General features: G+C 47.4%; 3 protein-coding genes across 3 annotated transcripts in view; 1 reads left to right on the forward strand and 2 right to left on the reverse strand.

The window, feature by feature from the left end:
• The window catches only part of LOC123772835 (uncharacterized), a 328724-nt gene that overhangs the window by 299739 nt on the left and 8801 nt on the right, over positions 1-20184 (reverse strand). The gene's annotated exons all lie outside the window — the stretch shown is intronic.
• LOC138364202 (platelet binding protein GspB-like) lies at positions 12806-14470 on the forward strand. The gene has a single exon (XM_069323527.1). The coding sequence runs from the start codon at positions 12806-12808 to the stop codon at positions 14468-14470; it is 1665 nt and encodes a 554-aa protein (XP_069179628.1).
• LOC138364203 (zinc finger protein 530-like) overlaps positions 15173-20184 on the reverse strand; it is a 30042-nt gene continuing 25030 nt past the window's right edge. Inside the window, exon 3 of the mRNA XM_069323528.1 lies at positions 15173-15265. Coding sequence (XP_069179629.1) covers positions 15173-15265 — 93 coding nt within the window. The remainder of the gene's footprint in view (positions 15266-20184) is intronic.

Here is a 20184-nt window from a genome sequence, read left to right on the forward strand (position 1 = left end):
TATTTTGTGGCTGTGTGCAGTCCATCACAACCTCACTGATCATGTCACAGAGTCTACAGTGAATATGGTGTTGAGGCAATGAGAGATCATGACCCAATTAAGTACTAAGAGGTGTGGAGACCTAACTCACTTATAGTAAAGTCATGGAGGTTCCTGAATGACTGTGGAACAGTGCTACAGTGAGGTACAGGGTACGGTGCATGTGGATGATTGTAAATTACAGCACTGTAGACAGCTGTGAAACTGTTAATTAGTGACTGGTGCTTGACTGATATCAGGCAATACTGTGGGCAATAGTACTGCCAGTGATTAATATAATGACAGTGCATAATGATGTACGGTGAATTGAACAGCTCCATGAATGGTTTTACTGACGTTAACAGTGACTGCAGGAATTAATAGTGTAAGTAAATAATAACATCAGAGACATAATAAAAATACAATAAGGAGACATTCTTCAACCAAGAGATAATTTTTTGGGAAGTTGTAAAATCCTTCGCCCTTGGAACTGCCAGCTAGGCGAAGAGTTATCTTGAGATGATTTGATGATTCAAATCATCAAAGTTAATGAAGGTCAATGAGAACCTGTTTTCTAGGTCCAAAAGTGTGACATCAGTGCGCCAGAGAAGTCACAGGTTTCAAACCTGTTGGGTTCTTTGGTTAGTGTTGAGGTCGTCCCATGGTGCTGGTGGCATAGGATGGTATCTCTTGGTTACGTCACCTGCAGTAAAGGGGAGTTGGATGGAAACTATCAGGGTATAAAGCCAAGCCATTACGATTATATAGCACTTGGAAGGGGGGGTCAGGATGAGGATTTGGGATGGGACGGGGGGAAGGAATGGTGCCCAACCACTTGTGGACGGTCGGGGATTTAACACAGACCTGCAAGAAACGAGACCGTCGTTCTACCGTCCAGCCCAAGTGGTTGGGCAGGGGACTTGGAGTGGCAACAGTTGGCACGCTTGCACCGGATAAGACAAAATGGCTGCCAGAGAGGCGAGGGGAAAGGTTCGATGTTTTCCTACACTTGTCAGAGGTATTTTAGGTAATTAGCAAAATCCAAAGGCCAGATTCAAAAAGTAGTTACGCAAGCACTTACGAAACGATAAGTGCTTACGAATTGTCATCGTCTCTGTGATTCCAACTATAACAAGATAAACAGAGGATGTATTTATTTGTATCTTTTCCTTTGCTGCCAACTTATATCATAAAGTGCACAAAAGAACACAAATATTTACTAGACAAATAAAATAAAATGCTGTAAAGAATCACTTCTCTGAGTCGTATGCAAGTAAATAAAGAAAATAAAGACACAATACAATAGTGTAAAAAATGATAATGTACACCTCAACAAGAAAAGTTTCCAACATATTTATGTAAGTTTCACGAGAACAGACAACCTGCTGGAACTGATAGGCGAGAATACAGACACTCAGAAGCTGAGGAAAGGTAAAATCAGAAGATGAAGAAAGATACCTTTTGGTGTTAGAGAGCAGGATCTTGCTCCAGTTCGATCCTTCAAAGTACCTGAGACAGGTCTCTGGACGTTGATGATGACGGGTTTAGCAGCGGGCTATAAATTACTGGGGCCAGATTCATGAAGGAGTTACGCAAGCTCTTACGAACCTGGGGCCAGATTCACGAAGCACTTACGCAAGTACTTACGAACGTGTACATCTTTCTTCAATCTTTGACGGCTTTGGTTACATTTATTAAACAGTTTACAAGCATGAAAACTTGCCAATCAACTGTTGTTATTGTTATAAACAGCCTCCTGGTGCTTTGGAGCTCATTAACTGTTTAATCAGTTTAATTTTTCAGTCTCCGTGGTGTAGTGGCAAGACTCTCGCCTGGCGTTCCGCGAGCGCTATGTCATGGGTTCGTATCCTGGCCGGGGAGGATTTACTGGGCGCAATTCCTTAACTGTAGCCTCTGTTTAACGCAACAGTAAAATGTGTACTTGGATGAAAAAACGATTCTTCGCGGCGGGGGATCGTATTCCAGGAACCATAGGATTAAGGACTTGCCCGAAACGCTACGCGTACTAGTGGCTCTACAAGAATGTAACAACTCTTGTATATATCTCAAAAAAAATCATTGTTAACAAAGCTGCCAAAGTTTGAGAAAAGATGGACAGGTTCGTAAGTGCTTGCGTAACTGCTTCGTGAATCTGGCCCCTGGACAACAAGATCCTTAAAGACCACACCCTGCAATGTTCCATTGTAGGCGGAGAATTGTTGATCCACCTAAAAGATGATTGTAAATGGACCTACAATGTGGCTGGTGGTGGACCGACCACCGCGTTCCATAAATTGTGATGAACATTCCACATTAGGAATGTTGAAGCCATTATAAAGCACACCAATGATTGCTTTATTAAAGAGATACAGGAAATAAATATTTTGTATGATCAGAGAAACTTAAACATCTTGGTCTTTGTTTATCCCTTATGCACGAGAGGCTGGTTCGAACCCCTCTTTAACAAGGAAGCTATCTTGAGGTTATCTTGAGATTATTTCGGGGCTTTTTAGTGTCCCCGCGGCCAGATCCTCGACCAGGCCTCCACCCCCAGGAAGCAGCCCGTGACAGCTGACTAACACCCAGGTACCTATTTTACTGCTAGGTAACAGGGGCATTGGGTGAAAGAAACTCTGCCCACTGTTTCTCGCCGGCGCCTGGGATCGAACCCAGGACCACAGGATCACAAGTCCCGCGTGCTGTCCGCTCGGCTCCCTCAGCAAGGCAAGCTACTTGAACTCTCTCACTGTCCCATCCCAAATCCTTATCCTGATCCCCCTTCCAAATGCTGTTTAACCGTAATGGCTTGGTGCTTTCCTCTGATAGTTCCTTTCCTTCCTTCACTCACTTAACCCCTTACTTCACTCACTTAACCCCCTAACTTCACACACTTAAACCCCTAACTTCACACACTTAAACCCCTAACTTCACACACTTAACCCCCTAACTTCACACACTTAACCCCCTAACTTCACACACTTAACCCCCTAACTTCACACACTTAACCCCCTAACTTCACACACTTAACCCCCTAACTTCACACACTTAACCCCCTAACTTCACACACTTAACCCCCTAACTTCACTCACTTAACCCCTAACTTCACACACTTAACCCCCTAACTTCACACACTTAACCCCTAACTTCACACACTTAACCCCTAACTTCACTCACTTAACCCTTACCTTCACTCACTTAACCCCTAACTTCACTCACTTAACCCCTAACTTCACACACTTAACCCCTAACTTCACTCACTTAACCCTTACCTTCACTCACTTAACCCCTAACTTCACTCACTTAACCCCTAACTTCACTCACTTAACCCCCTAACTTCACACACTTAACCCCTAACTTCACACACTTAACCCCTAACTTCACTCACTTAACCCCCTAACTTCACACACTTAACCCCTTAACTTCACACACTTAATCCCTTAACTTCACTCACTTAACCCCTAACTTCACACACTTAACCCCCTAACTTCACACACTTAACCCCTAACTTCACACACTTAACCCCCTAACTTCACACACTTAACCCCTAACTTCACACACTTAACCCCCTAACTTCACTCACTTAACCCCTAACTTCACACACTTAACCCCTAACTTCACTCACTTAACCACTTACTTCACTCACTTAATCCCTTACTCCACCTTCCTTTCCAGCCCGTTGTCGTCGTGAGGGAACTTGGTGGGCGGCTGCCGGGGTGTGATGCTCCATGGGACGGTCCTCTGTCCTTTTGTGGCCTTGTGCTCCTGCTGCCGTCATCACTAATTGTGCTGGTGGTTACTTCCGCTTACTTATGCTTCATTTTCCCCTTCCCTCTTCTCCTTTCTCATTGTCTTTCCCACTGACCTTTTGCCATTCTTGATTATTCTTTCACACATCTTCTGTTTTGACACCCGAGTGTTTGGGGAGGCACACTCTTTCACCCATAGAACTGTGGTACCCGACTGTTGTGAGCGAGGGGGCGTGTTGCGACCCTGGGTTCCTTAGTCGGAAACCAGAGGTCAAATTGAGCTCTAAATAATTATTTTACATTAATTGATAGTAGTGCTGATGCGCTTTTGTTCCTATCTTCCTTGACAGATGTAAGACGAATCTTGGTTCTCACAGAGCATTCAGACTCTGAGCTTGTTGTTGATTAATTATAACTTTGATCTAATTATCAGCTATTCTTAGAATGTTTAAGGTAACTAGTAAGGAAGGTCTGAGTAAACTTGGGTTGATGTCAGCTGTACAATCAGCTGAATATCCATCCCGCAGTAAGTGAGTGGGAGGCAGGAGGACGCTGGGTCGTTCTTCTCTGTTCGGGCTGTGGTTGTGGCAACATCTTCCCTGTGTGGCTCTGTCTCCATTCTCCTCCTTCTCTCTTTCCCTTACCTTAAGCTACCGTAACTGCTAAGTTAAGTATAATCCTATGTAACCGTGCTACTAGCTAGGCTTGTGTGATATGTATAGATATTGTGTAGCATAAGCCAGTGTTTTGGGCATCCCTAAGTGTTTGTGTAGTGATAAGGTACCACGTGGGGCTTACTACCCCGAGCTGCTTCAAGCTTTTGAGTTCTTTACAAGTAGACTTTACCCTAGCTTGTCCTAATTGTAAAACCTTGTATCCTGCCTCTGTGGACCAAGGCTTTTAACCAAAGATAGTGTGGTAAAGTAGTTATTGTTATGATAGTAATGTATATGGGGGGTTGTTAGAGAAGTTAATAAATAAGTAATATTAAAGGAGTATCCATTCTTACTGTGTAGGGGACCAGTGATCAAATCCTAGACTGATGTATTTACCTTAAGCCACTGTTTAATATTGTTTTATGTTCTTATTGGGGGCCGAGCCTATCTGATCTCCACTAATTTTGATACATCCTGATTCTAGCTATTGGCCCCGCTCCTCTTTAATACTCTATACCCCCGTAACAAGTAAGCAAATTCATAACAGGGAACTTTTATTGTTAATCCTCGCCTTCGTTGCTGAACCTGATCTCGATGGACTGAGGTTCTTAAGGTGGCGATTGCGGGGCGTATTCTTAGGATGCATGTCGGGTGTCCAATCCTCTAACTGTGGCTCCATCGTGGGAAGGGGGCTTATTCGGGGACGAAATTATTACCTGCTCGTTATAATGCCAATGATTGACCCTCTTTTCACTTCGTAGACTCGTGGGGTGGGAGACCAAGCCCCCCGTGTTAGGCCGTGTTGGAAGACCGTGCTCTGTAGCCGCCCCCTCCCCCCCCCCCCTCCCTACATTGGGCCCTGACCATGTTCCTTCTTGGTCTCTGCTGACTGCCTCTCTCTCTGCTCCCCTCCCACCTCTGTGTCTGGGTTGAGCCCCCAGTTGTGACGACCTCATCACTTGACATGGCTCCATCTCTGGTTGTCACAGCTGTGCCTTTTACCCCCTCTCTTACTGTTTTTTTATGGATATTCCTATGTGATGTCCGAAGCCTCTGGCTGGCCCACTAAGTGTTGCTTATTTCTGTTTTACATGGGCGGAGTATGAGTATTTATGACTCGTATGGTTGCATCAGTAAGATTTTGTCCCACGTGTTTAACAACTTCTGCTCTGTTCAATCTAAGTTGAAATCTTAATGGGTTTGTTACTCTGCACTGACCCATTAAGATTTCAAATTAGATTCAACAGAGCAGAAGAAATTGTTAAACACGTGGGCTCGGCATCATCACCTCCACACTCGCTCGTGCTTCATTCCTTCCCAATCTCCTCTTTCCACACCTTATTTGGTCCTGCAATATGGACTAGGTATTTTAATCTTAGTCATGTTGACCCTACTTGTCCTGATGATTTATTTCTCCATAAGCACCTTGTTGTCACAAGGTGGCGACGGCGACGACAATGAGGAGGGTTCGAGTGAAGGTATCCACCAGTAGGACAGAATGGCTTTGGGCCTCAAGGCAACCCGTTCTCGCAAATTTAATAAGTCAATATTGACTTATTAATTGCGTGCATAGGTGACATACTAAACGTAATAGTTTCCCTTGAAAAGCTTCATAGAAAACACCGACCTTACCTAACCTACTTAGTATGTTAAAATAAGCATCTTATAGCTTCGTAATTACAATTGTTACTTAACCTATTATAGGTATAGGTTAGGTAATAATTGTAATTACGAAGCAATAAGATGCTTATCTTAACATACTAAGTAGGTTAGGTAAGGTCAGTGTTTTTCTATGAAGCTTTTCAAGGGAAACTATTACGTTAAGTATGTCACCTATGCACATATTTAATAAGTCAATATTGACTTATTAAATTTGCGAGAACGGGTTGCCTCAAGGATATACTTAATATCCTGGTGTTAGTCTTTAAGTTCTCTGACACAAGTCGCAACCTGGTGTGGGAGAAGAATCGTGACAATGCAGGCATTCAATTGGGCATTTTTGGAGATCTGAACAGAGGTTTCTCCATTGAAGGACAATACACCAAGTGGGCAGCCGCTTGGAAAGGGCTGCAACAACACGGGGACCAATACAAGTGTAGTTAAAGATGACCAACATATCCACCTTGTTGCTCTTCACGTTGTGCAGGATACGTTTGATGGTTGGTCCCTTCCATCTTCCGTCATTCTTGCTGGTGCCAGATGTTCCGTTCAGGAGTACATCCCCTCTCCTCGCTTCTGCAGCAGGTGCTGGAGATGTGGGCATTGGTCTCCAATGTCCTCGCCTCCTCCTTCGGTGGATACGTTGGTCACCTTTTAACTCCATCCATACTGGCACCCGTATTGTTGTTGCAGCCCCATCTCAGGACGCGGTCTTCCTTGTCTCCTGTGTCCTCCTTCCATTCTCGCCCCACTCCTTCTTCTCAGCCCTCCCCTCCATCTCTTGGTCCTCCTCGCCACCTGTCTGTTCAGGTCATTGTCCATCCTCCTCCCAGCGTTCGTCATGTTGCCCATTCTCGTTCTCCTGTTGAAACTGTCAAGGCAATCACCCAGTATATTGCTGATGGTATGCCTGTCTCTTTACGTCAGAAGCGTAAGCCAGGCTCCTCCTCTTCTTCCTCCCCGGCAGGTAAGAAGGCTTCGATGTATTCCTCACCTTCCGGTTACAACACTAGCCCATCTTTCCCTCCCTTTTCAGTGGCAGGATCTCCTGTCCCTCCTATGGAGGTTGCCTTGGTCCTTGATCCTCTCTTGGATGCTGCCCTTGCTCCGGTGCCCTCTCCTATTTCTGTCCTTCCTGCCCCGATTCCCTTGACTGCCAAAAACAGATCTGTTCTGTTCCCTCTCCGGTGCCTCCTCCCGCTTCTTTGTCTCAGTTATCTTTGCTAGCTTTACCTCTGCCCCATCATTCTAATTTCACTGATTCTGTTATTGTTCTTCCTTGTCTACTGTGTTCTATTTTGCCTTTGTTTCTCTCTTGTTATCTCTGTTTCTGTTCGCTCTTTTTGTCTATTCTTCAATGGAATATTTTTGTTTTTTATGCCAATTTCCATACCCATGCTTCTACTGCTCTCTTGACCCATCTTGATATTCCCTTCGTCCCCTTACCGTTTTCAGTCGCCCATTCAGGGTTCTGCAGCCAATATCTTTGTGAATAAGTGGTATACAGTCTGTTCCATTTATCTTCCCCCCGAATGTCCCACTTTCTCTTCCTGGTCTTAAACACCTGCTGACTCCTTACCAGAGCCTGTGCTCCTGTTGGGTGATTTTAACTGTCGACATACCCTCTGGGGCGATGACCTGACAAACACCTGGGGGCTGCCTTCTTGAACCTTTTGTCCTCTCTTCTTCTCTGTTTCTTCTGAATTCTGGTGAACCCACTCATGTTGACTCCTGCAGTCTCACCCTTTCCTGTCTTAATCTTTCTCTCTGTCCGTCTTCTACTTATTTGGACTTCACCTGGCGGCTTCTTGATGATCTACATAAGTGACCATTTCCCCATCCCCTTGTCACGTTCTTTTCGCCCTCCCCTCTCCTTCCCTAGGTGGCAGCTCGCCAGGGCTGACTGGAACCTCTTCACCTTGCGTGCTACTCTTTCCGACCTCTCTGATCTGCCTCTCCTCCGAGTCCTCCTCTTTCATGACTGTTTTTTATGCTGCCCTCTGCTCTCTTCCTCACTCTACCTCCAGGGGTACACGAAAGTGCATTTCCTGGTAGAACACAGACTGTGCTCGGGCTGTCCGCTGCCAGTGTGCAGCCGGGCACAAACATCATCGCCGTAGGACGCCCGTTATATTATTTATTTTTTTTGTTTTGTAGGGCGAGTGACGTAGCCGGTATGGCTATCTGTACGGCGAAGCATAAGGGTTGGAGATCTTTCGTTTCCACCATTACGTCTGACACTCCTCTGCCCATGATATTACCTCCTGATGGCGGGTTCCCAGACGTCCTCACCTCCTGCTGGTGGCCTCCCAGACGTCTTCACCTCCTGCTGGTGACCTCCTAGACGTCCTCACCTGCTGGTGACCTCCCAGACGTCCTCACCTCCTACTGGTGACCTCCCAGACGTCCTCACCTCCTACTGGTGACCTCCCAGACGTCCTAACCTCCTGCTGGTGACCTCCCAGACGTCCTCACCTCCTGCTGGTGACCTCCCAGACGTCCTCACCTCCTGGTGGTGACCTTACAGACGTCCTCACCTCCTACTGGTGACCTCCCAGACGTCCTCACCTCCTGCTGGTGACCTCACAGACGTCCTCACCTCCTGCTGGTGACCTCCCAGACGTCCTCACCTCCTACTGGTGACCTCCTAGACGTCCTCACCTCCTGCTGGTGACCTCACAGACGTCCTCACCTCGTACTGGTGACCTCACAGACGTCCTCACCTCCTACTGGTGACCTCACAGACGTCCTCACCTCCTACTGGTGACCTCCCAGACGTCCTCACCTCCTGCTGGTGACCTTACAGACGTCCTCACCTCCTACTGGTGACCTCCCAGACGTCCTCACCTGCTGGTGACCTCCTAGACGTCCTCACCTCCTGCTGGTGACCTCCCAGACGTCCTCACCTCCTGCTGGTGACCTCCCAGACGTCCTCACCTCCTACTGGTGACCTCACAGACGTCCTCACCTCCTGCTGGTGACCTCCCAGACGTCCTCACCTCCTGCTGGTGACCTCTCAGACGTCCGCACCTCCTGCTGGTGACCTCCCAGACGTCCTCCCCTCCTGCTGGTGACCTTCCAGACGTCCTCACCTCCTACTGGTGACCTCCCAGACGTCCTCACCTCCTGCTGGTGACCTCCCAGACGTCCGCACCTCCTGCTGGTGACCTCCCAGACGTCCTCACCTCGTACTGGTGACCTCACAGACGTCCTCACCTCCTGCTGGTGACCTCCCAGACGTCCTCACCTCCTGCTGGTGACCTCCCAGACGTCCTCACCTCCTGGTGGTGACCTCCCAGACGTCCTCACCTCCTGCTGGTGACCTCCCAGACGTCCTCACCTCCTGCTGGTGACCTCCCAGACGTCCTCACCTCCTACTGGTGACCTCCCAGACGTCCTCACCTCCTACTGGTGACCTCCCAGACGTCCTCACCTCCTACTGGTGACCTCCCAGACGTCCTCACCTCCTACTGGTGACCTCCCAGACGTCCTCACCTCCTACTGGTGACCTCCCAGACGTCCTCACCTCCTACTGGTGACCTCCCAGACGTCCTCACCTCCTACTGGTGACCTCCTAGACGTCCTCACCTCCTGCTGGTGACCTCACAGACGTCCTCACCTCCTGCTGGTGACCTCCCAGACGTCCTCACCTCCTGCTGGTGACCTCACAGACGTCCTCACCTCCTGCTGGTGACCTTACAGACGTCCTCACCTCCTACTGGTGACCTCCCAGACGTCCTCACCTGCTGGTGACCTCCTAGACGTCCTCACCTCCTGCTGGTGACCTCCCAGACGTCCTCACCTCCTACTGGTGACCTCCTAGACGTCCGCACCTCCTACTGGTGACCTCACAGACGTCCTCACCTCCTGCTGGTGACCTCACAGACGTCCTCACCTCCTGCTGGTGACCTCACAGACGTCCTCACCTCCTGCTGGTGACCTCCCAGACGTCCTCACCTCCTGCTGGTGACCTCACAGACGTCCTCACCTCCTGCTGGTGACCTCACAGACGTCCACACCTCCTGCTGGTGGCTGACAGCGACAGCTTTAGTAAGCAGGATATCTTGGAGGCGCGCGTGTGTGTGTATTCAGAGCCCACTACTTCTAGAGGTTATCTTGAGGTTATCTTGAGATGATTTCAGGTCTTAGCATCCCCGCGGCCCGTTTTTGTTACACACACCCCGGGAAGCAGCCCGTAGCAGCTGTCTAACTCCCAGGTACCTATTTACTGCTAGGTAAAAGAGGCATCAGGGTAAAAGAAACGTTCTGCCCATTTGTCTCCGCCTCCACCGGGGATCGAAATCGGAACCTCAGGACTATGAATCCGAAGCGCTGTCCACTCAGCTGTCAGGCCCCTGTACTTGGTCGGCTGATTGTATGGGAGTCGCGACGTCTTCACCCAGCTCGTCCTCCTAAAGTTCCCCAAGTCAAGAAAACGGTAAATTTAAAGCGTCCTTATCCTAACCTACCAGAGGATCCAAAACAGAAAACGGGACACTACGTCACTGTCGCGAGCCGCTTCTATTTTCGAGTACGACAATTTGTGGTCTAATGTGATGCATACGATCGAAAAGCGACGTTCTTTGTAACAGAACAGATTGCTTCACTATTGGGCAAGTGGGTGGGTGAGAGAGAGAGAGAGAGAGAGAGAGAGAGAGAGAGAGAGAGAGAGAGAGAGAGAGAGAGAGAGAGAGAGAGAGAGAGAGAGAGAGAGAGAGAGAGAGAGAGAGAGACAGAGAGACAGAGAGAGAGACAGAGAGAGAGAGAGAGAGAGAGAGAGAGAGAGAGAGAGAGAGATGCCATGAACATGAGTGGCCATGAGTGGAAACTCACAAAGGAAGACAATAACGTACAATGAAAGAGACTTCTGGGAGACTAGTGACCCAGTAGCCAGGATATGCACCAAGTGAGCCAGCAATAAATACAAATATCACAAATCCCGTGATAAGGAGAGTACGATAACACTTTGATAACAGGAACTACGGTTCCACCTCAACAGGACGCTCCTGTTAGGTAGAACCATTAAATATAACACTAACTAGCTCCTCTCTCTCTGACTCTCTTTCTCTCTCTCTCTCTCTGTCTCTCTTTCTCTCTCTCTCTCTCTCTCTCTCTCTCTCTCTCTCTCTCTCTCTCTCTCTCTCTCTCTCTCTCTCTCTCTCTCTCTCTCTCTCTCTCTCTCTCTCTCTCTCTCTCTCTCTCTCTCTCTCTCTCTCTCTCTCTCTCTCTCTCTGTCTCCCTCTCTCTCTCTCTCTCTGTCTCCCTCTCCCTCTCTCTCTCTCTCTCTCTCTCTCTCTCTCTCTCTCTCTCTCTCTCTCTCTCTCTCTCTCTCTCTCTCTCTCTCTCTCTCTCTCTCTCTCACACACACACACACACACTTTTCTTAGACAACAGGGGGGTGAGGGTTATCAGGAGGGGGAAAGGATAACTGGGTTATCAAGGGAGGAAACATCAGAGTGGCGAGATGTCACCAGCTGAGTCCCACAGGGCTTTGTACTTGGACCCATCCTGTTTCTAATATATGTGAACGATCTTCCAGAGGGTATAGACTCATTCCTCTCAATGTTTGCTGATGATGCAAAAATTATGAGAAGAATGAAGACAGATGAAGAAAGACAGAGACTACAGGACGACCTGGACAAACTGGAGGAATGGTGTAGAAAATGGCTACTAAAGATCAACTCAGGGAAGTGTAAAGTATTGAAATTAGGCGAACGGAGCAGAAGACTGAACACAAGTTACCATCTGGGAGGTGAAATCCTGCAAGAGTCAAATAGAAAGATCTGGGGGTTGATATCACACCGAACCCGTCCCCTAGAAACCCACATCAGAAGGATATCATCAGCGGCATATGCTAATTTGCCTAACATAAGAACTGCCTTTAGAAATTTGTGTAAGGAATTGTTCAGGATCCTGTATACCACTAATGTCAGACCAATCCTGGAGTATGCAGCTCCAGCCTGGAGTCCAAACCTCGTTAAACACAAGACGAAGTTAGAGAAGATTCAGAGGTAAGCTACCTGACTGGTCCCAGAATTGAGAGATCTGAGCTACGAGGAAAGGCAAAGGGAGCTTAACCTCACGTCCCTGTAAGACAGAATAGTAAGCGGAGACATGATAACCACCTACAAAATTCTAAGGGGAATTGACAGGGTGGAGAAAGACAAACTCTTTAGCACAGTTGGAACACGAACAAGGGGACACAGGTGGAAACCTAGTACCTAAATGAACCAGAGACATTAGAAAGAATTTTTTCAGTGTCAGAGTGATTAACAAATGGAATGCATTAGGCAGTGATGTGGTGGAGGCTGACTCCATACACAGTTTCATATGTAGATTTGATGGAGTCCAGTAGGCTTAAGACTCTGTACACTAGTTTATTGACAGTTGAGAGGCGGGACCAAAGAGCCAGAGCTCAACCCCTGCAAGCACACCTAGGTGAGAACACACACACACACACACACACACACACACACACACACACACACACACACACACACACACACACACACACACACACACACACACACACACACACACACACACACACACACACAGTGGACAATCCTAGTGAAGGGTTGTGGGGTCGGGGAGTTCCAGTGTTTTCTATGAAGTTGGGAGGGTTAAAAACAGTCAACATGCAGAGAACAAAGTGAATACGAGTGAATGACTCACTGCTAAACAGAGGCCATTAGACAGTGAAGAAAGGAAGCTGAAATAGTGTAGATGGATCTGTACACATTGTGGAGTGGACGAGTGGTGTGTACACCTGGGTCACCACACCTGGGTCACCACACCTGGGTCACCACACCTGGGTCACCACACCTGGGTCACCACACCTGGGTCACCACACCTGGGTCACCACACCTGGGTCACCACACCTGGGAGACCACACCTGGGTCACCACACCTGGGTCGCCACACCTGGGTCACCACACCTGGGAGACCACACCTGGGTCACCACACCTGGGAGAGCACACCTGGGTCACCACACCTGGGAGACCACACCTGGGTCACCACACCTGGGTCACCACACCTGGGAGACCACACCTGGGTCACCACACCTGGGTCACCACACCTGGGTCACCACACCTGGGAGACCACACCTGGGTCACCACACCTGGGTCACCACACCTGGGTCACCACACCTGGGTCACCACACCTGGGTCACCACACCTGGGTCACCACACCTGGGAGACCACACCTGGGTCACCACACCTGGGTCGCCACACCTGGGTCACCACACCTGGGAGACCACACCTGGGTCACCACACCTGGGTCACCACACCTGGGTCACCACACCTGGGAGACCACACCTGGGTCACCACACCTGGGAGAGCACACCTGGGTCACCACACCTGGGTCACCACACCTGGGTCACCACACCTGGGAGACCAGGTCAGGCAGCAACAGAGCGAGCGACCAGGTCAGGCAGCAACAGAGCGAGCGACCAGGTCAGGCAGCAACAGAGCGAGCGACCAGGTCAGGCAGCAACAGAGCGAGCGACCAGGTCAGGCAGCAACAGAGCGAGCGACCAGGTCAGGCAGCAACAGAGCGAGCGACCAGGTCAGGCAGCAACAGAGCGAGCGACCAGGCCAGGCGGCAACAGAGCGAGCGACCAGGTCAGGCAGCAACAGAGCGAGCGACCAGGTCAGGCAGCAACAGAGCGAGCGACCAGGTCAGGCAGCAACAGAGCGAGCGACCAGGTCAGGCAGCACCAGAGCGAGCGACCAGGCCAGGCAGCACCAGGGCGTGCGACCAGGTCAGGCAGCAACAGAGCGAGCGACCAGGTCAGGCAGCACCAGAGCGAGCGACCAGGCCAGGCAGCAACAGAGCGAGCGACCAGGTCAGGCAGCAACAGAGCGAGCGACCAGGTCAGGCAGCAACAGAGCGAGCGACCAGGTCAGGCAGCAACAGAGCGAGCGACCAGGCCAGGCAGCAACAGAGCGAGCGACCAGGTCAGGCAGCAACAGAGCGAGCGACCAGGTCAGGCAGCAACAGAGCGAGCGACCAGGTCAGGCAGCAACAGAGCGAGCGACCAGGTCAGGCAGCAACAGAGCGAGCGACCAGGCCAGGCAGCAACAGAGCGAGCGACCAGGTCAGGCAGCAACAGAGCGAGCGACCAGGCCAGGCAGCAACAGAGCGAGCGACCAGGCCAGGAAGCAACAGAGCGAGCGACCAGGCCAGGCAGCACCAGGGCGAGCGACCAGGCCAGGCAGCACCAGGGCGAGCGACCAGGTCAGGCAGCAACAGAGCGAGCGACCAGGCCAAACAAATGCTGAAGGACTATATTCAGGGAGGAAAATTTAGCAAGATGAGGGTGAGAATGGGCAGCCATGTGTACAACTTGAACTTGAGTCACTTGAACTTCAAACCTTTCCAGACATTCTAAAAAAAGCGAGAGTAACCCCTGTCCACAAATGTGGTGATCCCACTGATGTTAAGCCTCAGACCTATATCAATTCTGCCAAACTTGTCTAAAATATTTGAAAAACTTATCTACAAGCAGCTTTACTCTTATCTAGCCAAACACAATATACCTAGCTCTTGTCAATATGGCTTCAGACCCCCAAAAAGCGCTAACGATGCACTTATTTGTATGATTAACTTGATACATGCAGCTCTTGATAAAAATGAGTTCCCTGTTGGGTTATTTGTGGACCTGGGTAAGGCTTTTGACACTGTCAACCACCAAAACCTTCTTCTTAAATTTCATCATTATGGAGTCAGAGGACACTCTCTGCAATACCTCAAATCTTACCTTACTGACAGGCTCCAGTATGTTTCTGTGAATAATTCAATTTCTCCCACCCTACCCATCAACATTGGTGTTCCTCAGGGCAGCATACTTGACCCTCTCCTCTTTCTCATCTACATTAATGACCTTCCAAATGCCTCCCAACACCTCAAACCAGTTCTATTTGCTGACGACACAACCTTCATTTACTCCAGTCCTGACCCCCTTGCTCTAAATGTCACAATGAATACCGAGCTAAATAAAGTCCATCACTGGCTAACTGCCAACAAACTCACCCTCAATATTGACAAAACTTTCTATATTTTGTTTGGCAATAAATCCTCAAATCAAATAAATCTAAAGGTTAACAATACCCACATTTGTAACAAAGTATATGGCAAATTCCTTGCCGTTCTCATCGACCACAAGCTGAATTTCCAGGGACACATTCTAAATATAACAAAAAAAGTTTCAAAAACTGTGGGCATTCTTTCTAAGATCAGATATTATGTACCTCGCCCTGCCCTGGTGACACTATTACTCTCTCATCAATCCACATCTCAACTATGGTATTTGTGCTTGGGGTTCTACTACCCAAAATCATTTACGTCCACTAATTACTCAACACAAAGCTGCTATTAGGACAATATCCAACTCTAGCCCCAGACATCACTCGGTACCCTTACTCAAATCTCTGAATATGTTAGATATTAAGTCACTGCACATTCTCTCTTGTGTATTATACATATATAAAACGCTGAACTGTAATGTCAATCCATAATGTAACTGTAATGACTTTAAAAGCTTCTTAGAAGGTTGTAACATGGGCACCACACCAGAAACAAATACCTATTTGATATTCCAAGAGTACGACTTAGTCAAACTAGAAATGCTTTACAAGTCAAGGAACCTAGAATGTGGAATGACCTTCCCAATTATGTTAAAGACTGTACCTCTCCCAACCAGTTTAAGACAAAAACTAAACACTACCTAATTAACTCAATGTAACCTACCTCACCCCTAAATGTCAACCCATGTCTACGATTTTAAACAATGCTGTTTGTTGACCAAATTGTATTTTTGCTTTTTTCTGCCATATTCTCCCCCCCTTTTTCATTTGTTTTTTCTTATTTTTTCTCAACACAATTTATACTTTAATCTCAATTAGTATTAAGTTTTAGTCTTAATGTTTTTCCTGCCCGAAACGCTTTGTGTAATAGTGGCTTCAGGCACTGTATGTACTAACTCTATAAATCCATCAACTTTTGTATTTCACCTTGTATGTATGTACTTGACCTGAATAAATATTTGTATTTGAATTTGTTTGTATTTGTTGACAAGGAGTTAAGCGCAGGAAGCATTGATATGGATGGTGGGATCTCAGATTAGTGGGGGGGGGGGTGGAGTGGCGAGTATGGGAGAGGCAGACGACAAGTGGATGTACAAGATTGTAAGAACTCTTGTGTATATCTTGAGATGATTTCGGGGCTTTAGTGTCCCCGCGGCCCGGTCCTCGACCAGGCCTCCATTCCCAGAAAGCAGCCCCGTGACAGCTGACTAACTCCCAGGTACCTATTTACTGCTAGGTAACAGGGGCATTCAGGGTGAAAGAAACTTTGCCCATTTGTTTCTGCCTCGTGCGGGAATCGAACCCGCGCCACAGAATTACGAGTCCTGCGCGCTATCCACCAGGCTACCAGGCCCCATCGTATATATAAATAATAAAAAGTCCCAAAAGAAACAACAAGAACTGAAGGGAGAAAACTGACCCCACAGTCTCCACCCTCGCCCCAGAACCCCTTCCCATCTCTCACCCCCTCTCATCAGCCCTCCCATCCTTCCCCTACCCCTTCTATCCCCCCCATCCTTTCCCCTCCACCCCCCTCTGCAACCAATCCCATCTGCTCCATCCCTCCCTCCAATGTCCCTCTCCTCCCCCTCCATCCCTCCCTCCAATGTCCCTCTCCTCCCCCTCCATCCCCAAACCCATCCACGACACTCATTTTTGGGGGGGAGGGGAGGGGGGAGTAAGAAGGAAGGAGAGGCATAGGTGAAGGGAAGTTTTAGAAGTGGGAAATACAGTGAGAGGTATGAAAGCAGGCGGGCTGTCTGCCTTGCTGACACCATGTGTGGGTCATCCCTCCGTTTGCCTCGGCTTTTGTATGATTCCCCCCCCCCCCCTCAAGCCTCTATACACCTTACCTACCCACTGCCTTCAAACACCCATTCTCTTGCCCCACTCCCATCCTGAGCCCCTGCTTCCCACTTACTCTCCTTCTACCCCAAAACCCATACCTGCCCCTGCTTCTTTCCTGCCCCTAGCACACGCTCTTTCTGACTCCCAACCTCACTGCCTCTCAGACAATTCCTCCCTCTCAGACCCACTATGTCCTTCAGCAACCCGTTCTCGCAAATTCGTAAAGTCAATATTGACTTATTAACTACGTGCATAGGTGATATACTAAACATAATAGATACCCTTAAAAAGATTCATTGAAAACACCGACCTTACCTAACCTTGTTAGTATCTTAAGATAAACATCTTATTGCTTCGTAATTACAATTATTACTTAACCTATACCTATTATAGGTTAGGTAATAATTGTAGTTACGAAGCAATAAGATGCTTATCTTAACATACTAAGTAGGTTAGGTAAGGTCGGTGTTTTCTATGAAGCTTTTCAAGGGAAACTATTATGCTAAGTATGTCACCTATGCACATATTTAATAAGTCAATATTGACTTATAAAATTTGCGAGAACGGGTTGCCTTCTGACACCCCCTAGCTGCTTAGACCACCCAGCCCCCCCTCCCTCTGGCTCTCAGATTCCCCTCAGCCTCTCATCTCCCTCCCTTTTCCCAGGCAGTTCCCACCTCACAACCTCTTATTGGAGATAGGACTGCATCCATCTCTCTCCAGCAGCACACACAGAGAGATACAGGTAGGCAGATGAGTTATATGAACTCCAAAGTTTCCAAGAAGAGTCTCAAGGTTTGGTACACCAATGCTGATGGGGTATCCAATAAAGTAGAAGAAATAAATGAAAGGATTAATGAAGCAAATCCTGACATAATTGCAATAGTGGAAGCTAAAATGAATAATATGATCTCGGATGCAATCTCAGAGGGATACCAAGTGATAAGGAAAGGAAGGAAACAGAGATAAGGAGGGGGAATGCCACTCCACATAAAGCGGAAATTGAAATTTGGGAAACTAGAGAAGTGGCGGGATAATGGAAAGACAAACTCCATTGACCAGACCACACACTAGAAAATGAAGTCACAATCGACTTGAGAATGGTCCAGGACGGACCGAAACGTCGTCGTCCCTTCACCTTCTAGTGTGTGTGGTCTAGTCAACATACTTCAGCCCCGTTATTGTGACTCATCGCCTGCACAAGCTCCATACTTGGGATTGTGACAGGTGATAGGAAGAGGATTGTAATCCTGATATTCTATAATCCCCCACCAAACACTATAGAAGGCCCAGACAGGAATATAAAGATAACAACAACAAAAAATAAAATAAAATGTTTAATTAGGTAAGGTACATACATACAATAAATTTTTACAAAGATTGGTTGACTTATAGGTAGAGCTAGTACATACAATGCCTAAAGCCACTATTACGCAAAGCGTTTCGGGCATGTATAAAAAGATGTATAAATGATCTGCAGAGGGCAGCAGCTCACAGAATGAGAGCGGAACTGATGGTCATGGGGGGGGGGACCAAAATCACGGATTGGGAATTAAGAAATCTCCATGGTAGGGAAGAAATGTAGGAAGCAAAATTAGTGGAAATTATAGGCAGGAATTTCAAAACACAGCATGCGAAGGAAGACACAAGGGAAAGACGAGGGTCACTGGCTCTTAGTGGTATTTTATGTTCCATATTCGTAATGCTTTTCTCATTCTGGGTGAAAATCAGGTCCAATAGGCTTGGTGTATTGCCTATTACCAAGGCATTGCATTACCATAGGCATTGTATTATGCCTAGTACCAAGCCTATTGGACCTGATTTTCACCCAGAATGAGAAAAACATTACGAATATGGAACATAAAATACCACTAAGAGCCAGTGACCATTGTGTCCTAGTCTTTGACTACATGATCGAGCTTAAAACTGTGACCACAAGTCAAGAGGTCTGGAAGAGAAGAGTAGACTATATGAAAGGGGATTACAGGAGCATAAGAAAATATCTGGGAGAAGTGCAGTGGGAAGAAGAACTAAGAGGAAAAACAGTGCAAGATATGATGGATTTAGTCAAGTGGAAATGCAAGGAGGCCGAAGAGTGTTTTATACCAACAGTAAAGGAAACAGTAGGAGGGAATATAATAACCCATGGTTTAATAGACAGCATCAGGAAGCAGAAATGAGAAGCAGGAGGGAGTGAAGAAAGGACAGATGACAATAAGATTAGATGCAGCAGAGCTAGGGATAAATACATTAATATAAGAAGAGTGTCGGAAAGGGAATTATGAAAACGATATTGCAATGAAAGTGAAAACAAACTAAATTACTATATAGTCATGTAAGAAGGAAAATGTCGTTGAACGACCAAGCGACAGGACTAAGGAAAACGGAAGTGAAATAAACAGAAAGAGACATGGAAATCTGCGAAGTACTGAATGCCAGTTTCAATAGTTTTCACAATTGAGCCTGAGCAGCTCCCATTGTTAGGAGAGGAGATGACCCAAGATGAGAGACTAACGGATATAGAGGTAACAGCAGAAGAGATAATGAAACAGTTGACAACACTGGATGAAACTAAAGCGGTTGGACGAGACAAAGTATCCCCTTGGATACTAAAAGAGGCAGTGCAGGCCCTCAGCGTGCCTCTGGCAAGGATTTTAATGAATCACTTATATCGGGAGAATTGTCCAGTTGCTGGAAGACGGCAAATATGGTACCAATTTTCAAAACAGGTGACAGGGAAGAGGCACATAGCTACAGATCAGTATCGCTGACAAGTCTCCCTTGTAAAGTACTTGAAAGAATAATCAGGTTAAGACTGGTTGCACACCTAGAGAACATTACATATATATAAAAAACATGGGTTCAGAGAAGGGAAATCATACCCAACAAAAATTCTGGAAATCTATGATAAAGTAACAAGAATAATCAGGACAGAGAAGAATGGACAGACTGCATACAGGAGACTGCTATTCAAACTTGAGAGGCAGACGGGAGTAAGCTGAAAAGCCTTAGCTTGGGTAAAGAATTACTAAACAGGCAGAAGCCAGAGAGTAACAGAACAGGGGCGAATAGTAACGAGTGGAGTACCTCAAGGATCAGTGCTGGGACTAGTTCTATTTCTAATATATGTGAACGACATGTCTACAGAAGTCGAGTCCTAAATGTCGATGTT

The sequence above is a fragment of the Procambarus clarkii genome, chromosome 12 (genome assembly GCF_040958095.1).
Source record: "Procambarus clarkii isolate CNS0578487 chromosome 12, FALCON_Pclarkii_2.0, whole genome shotgun sequence".
In the NCBI taxonomy this organism is placed as follows: domain Eukaryota; kingdom Metazoa; phylum Arthropoda; class Malacostraca; order Decapoda; family Cambaridae; genus Procambarus; species Procambarus clarkii.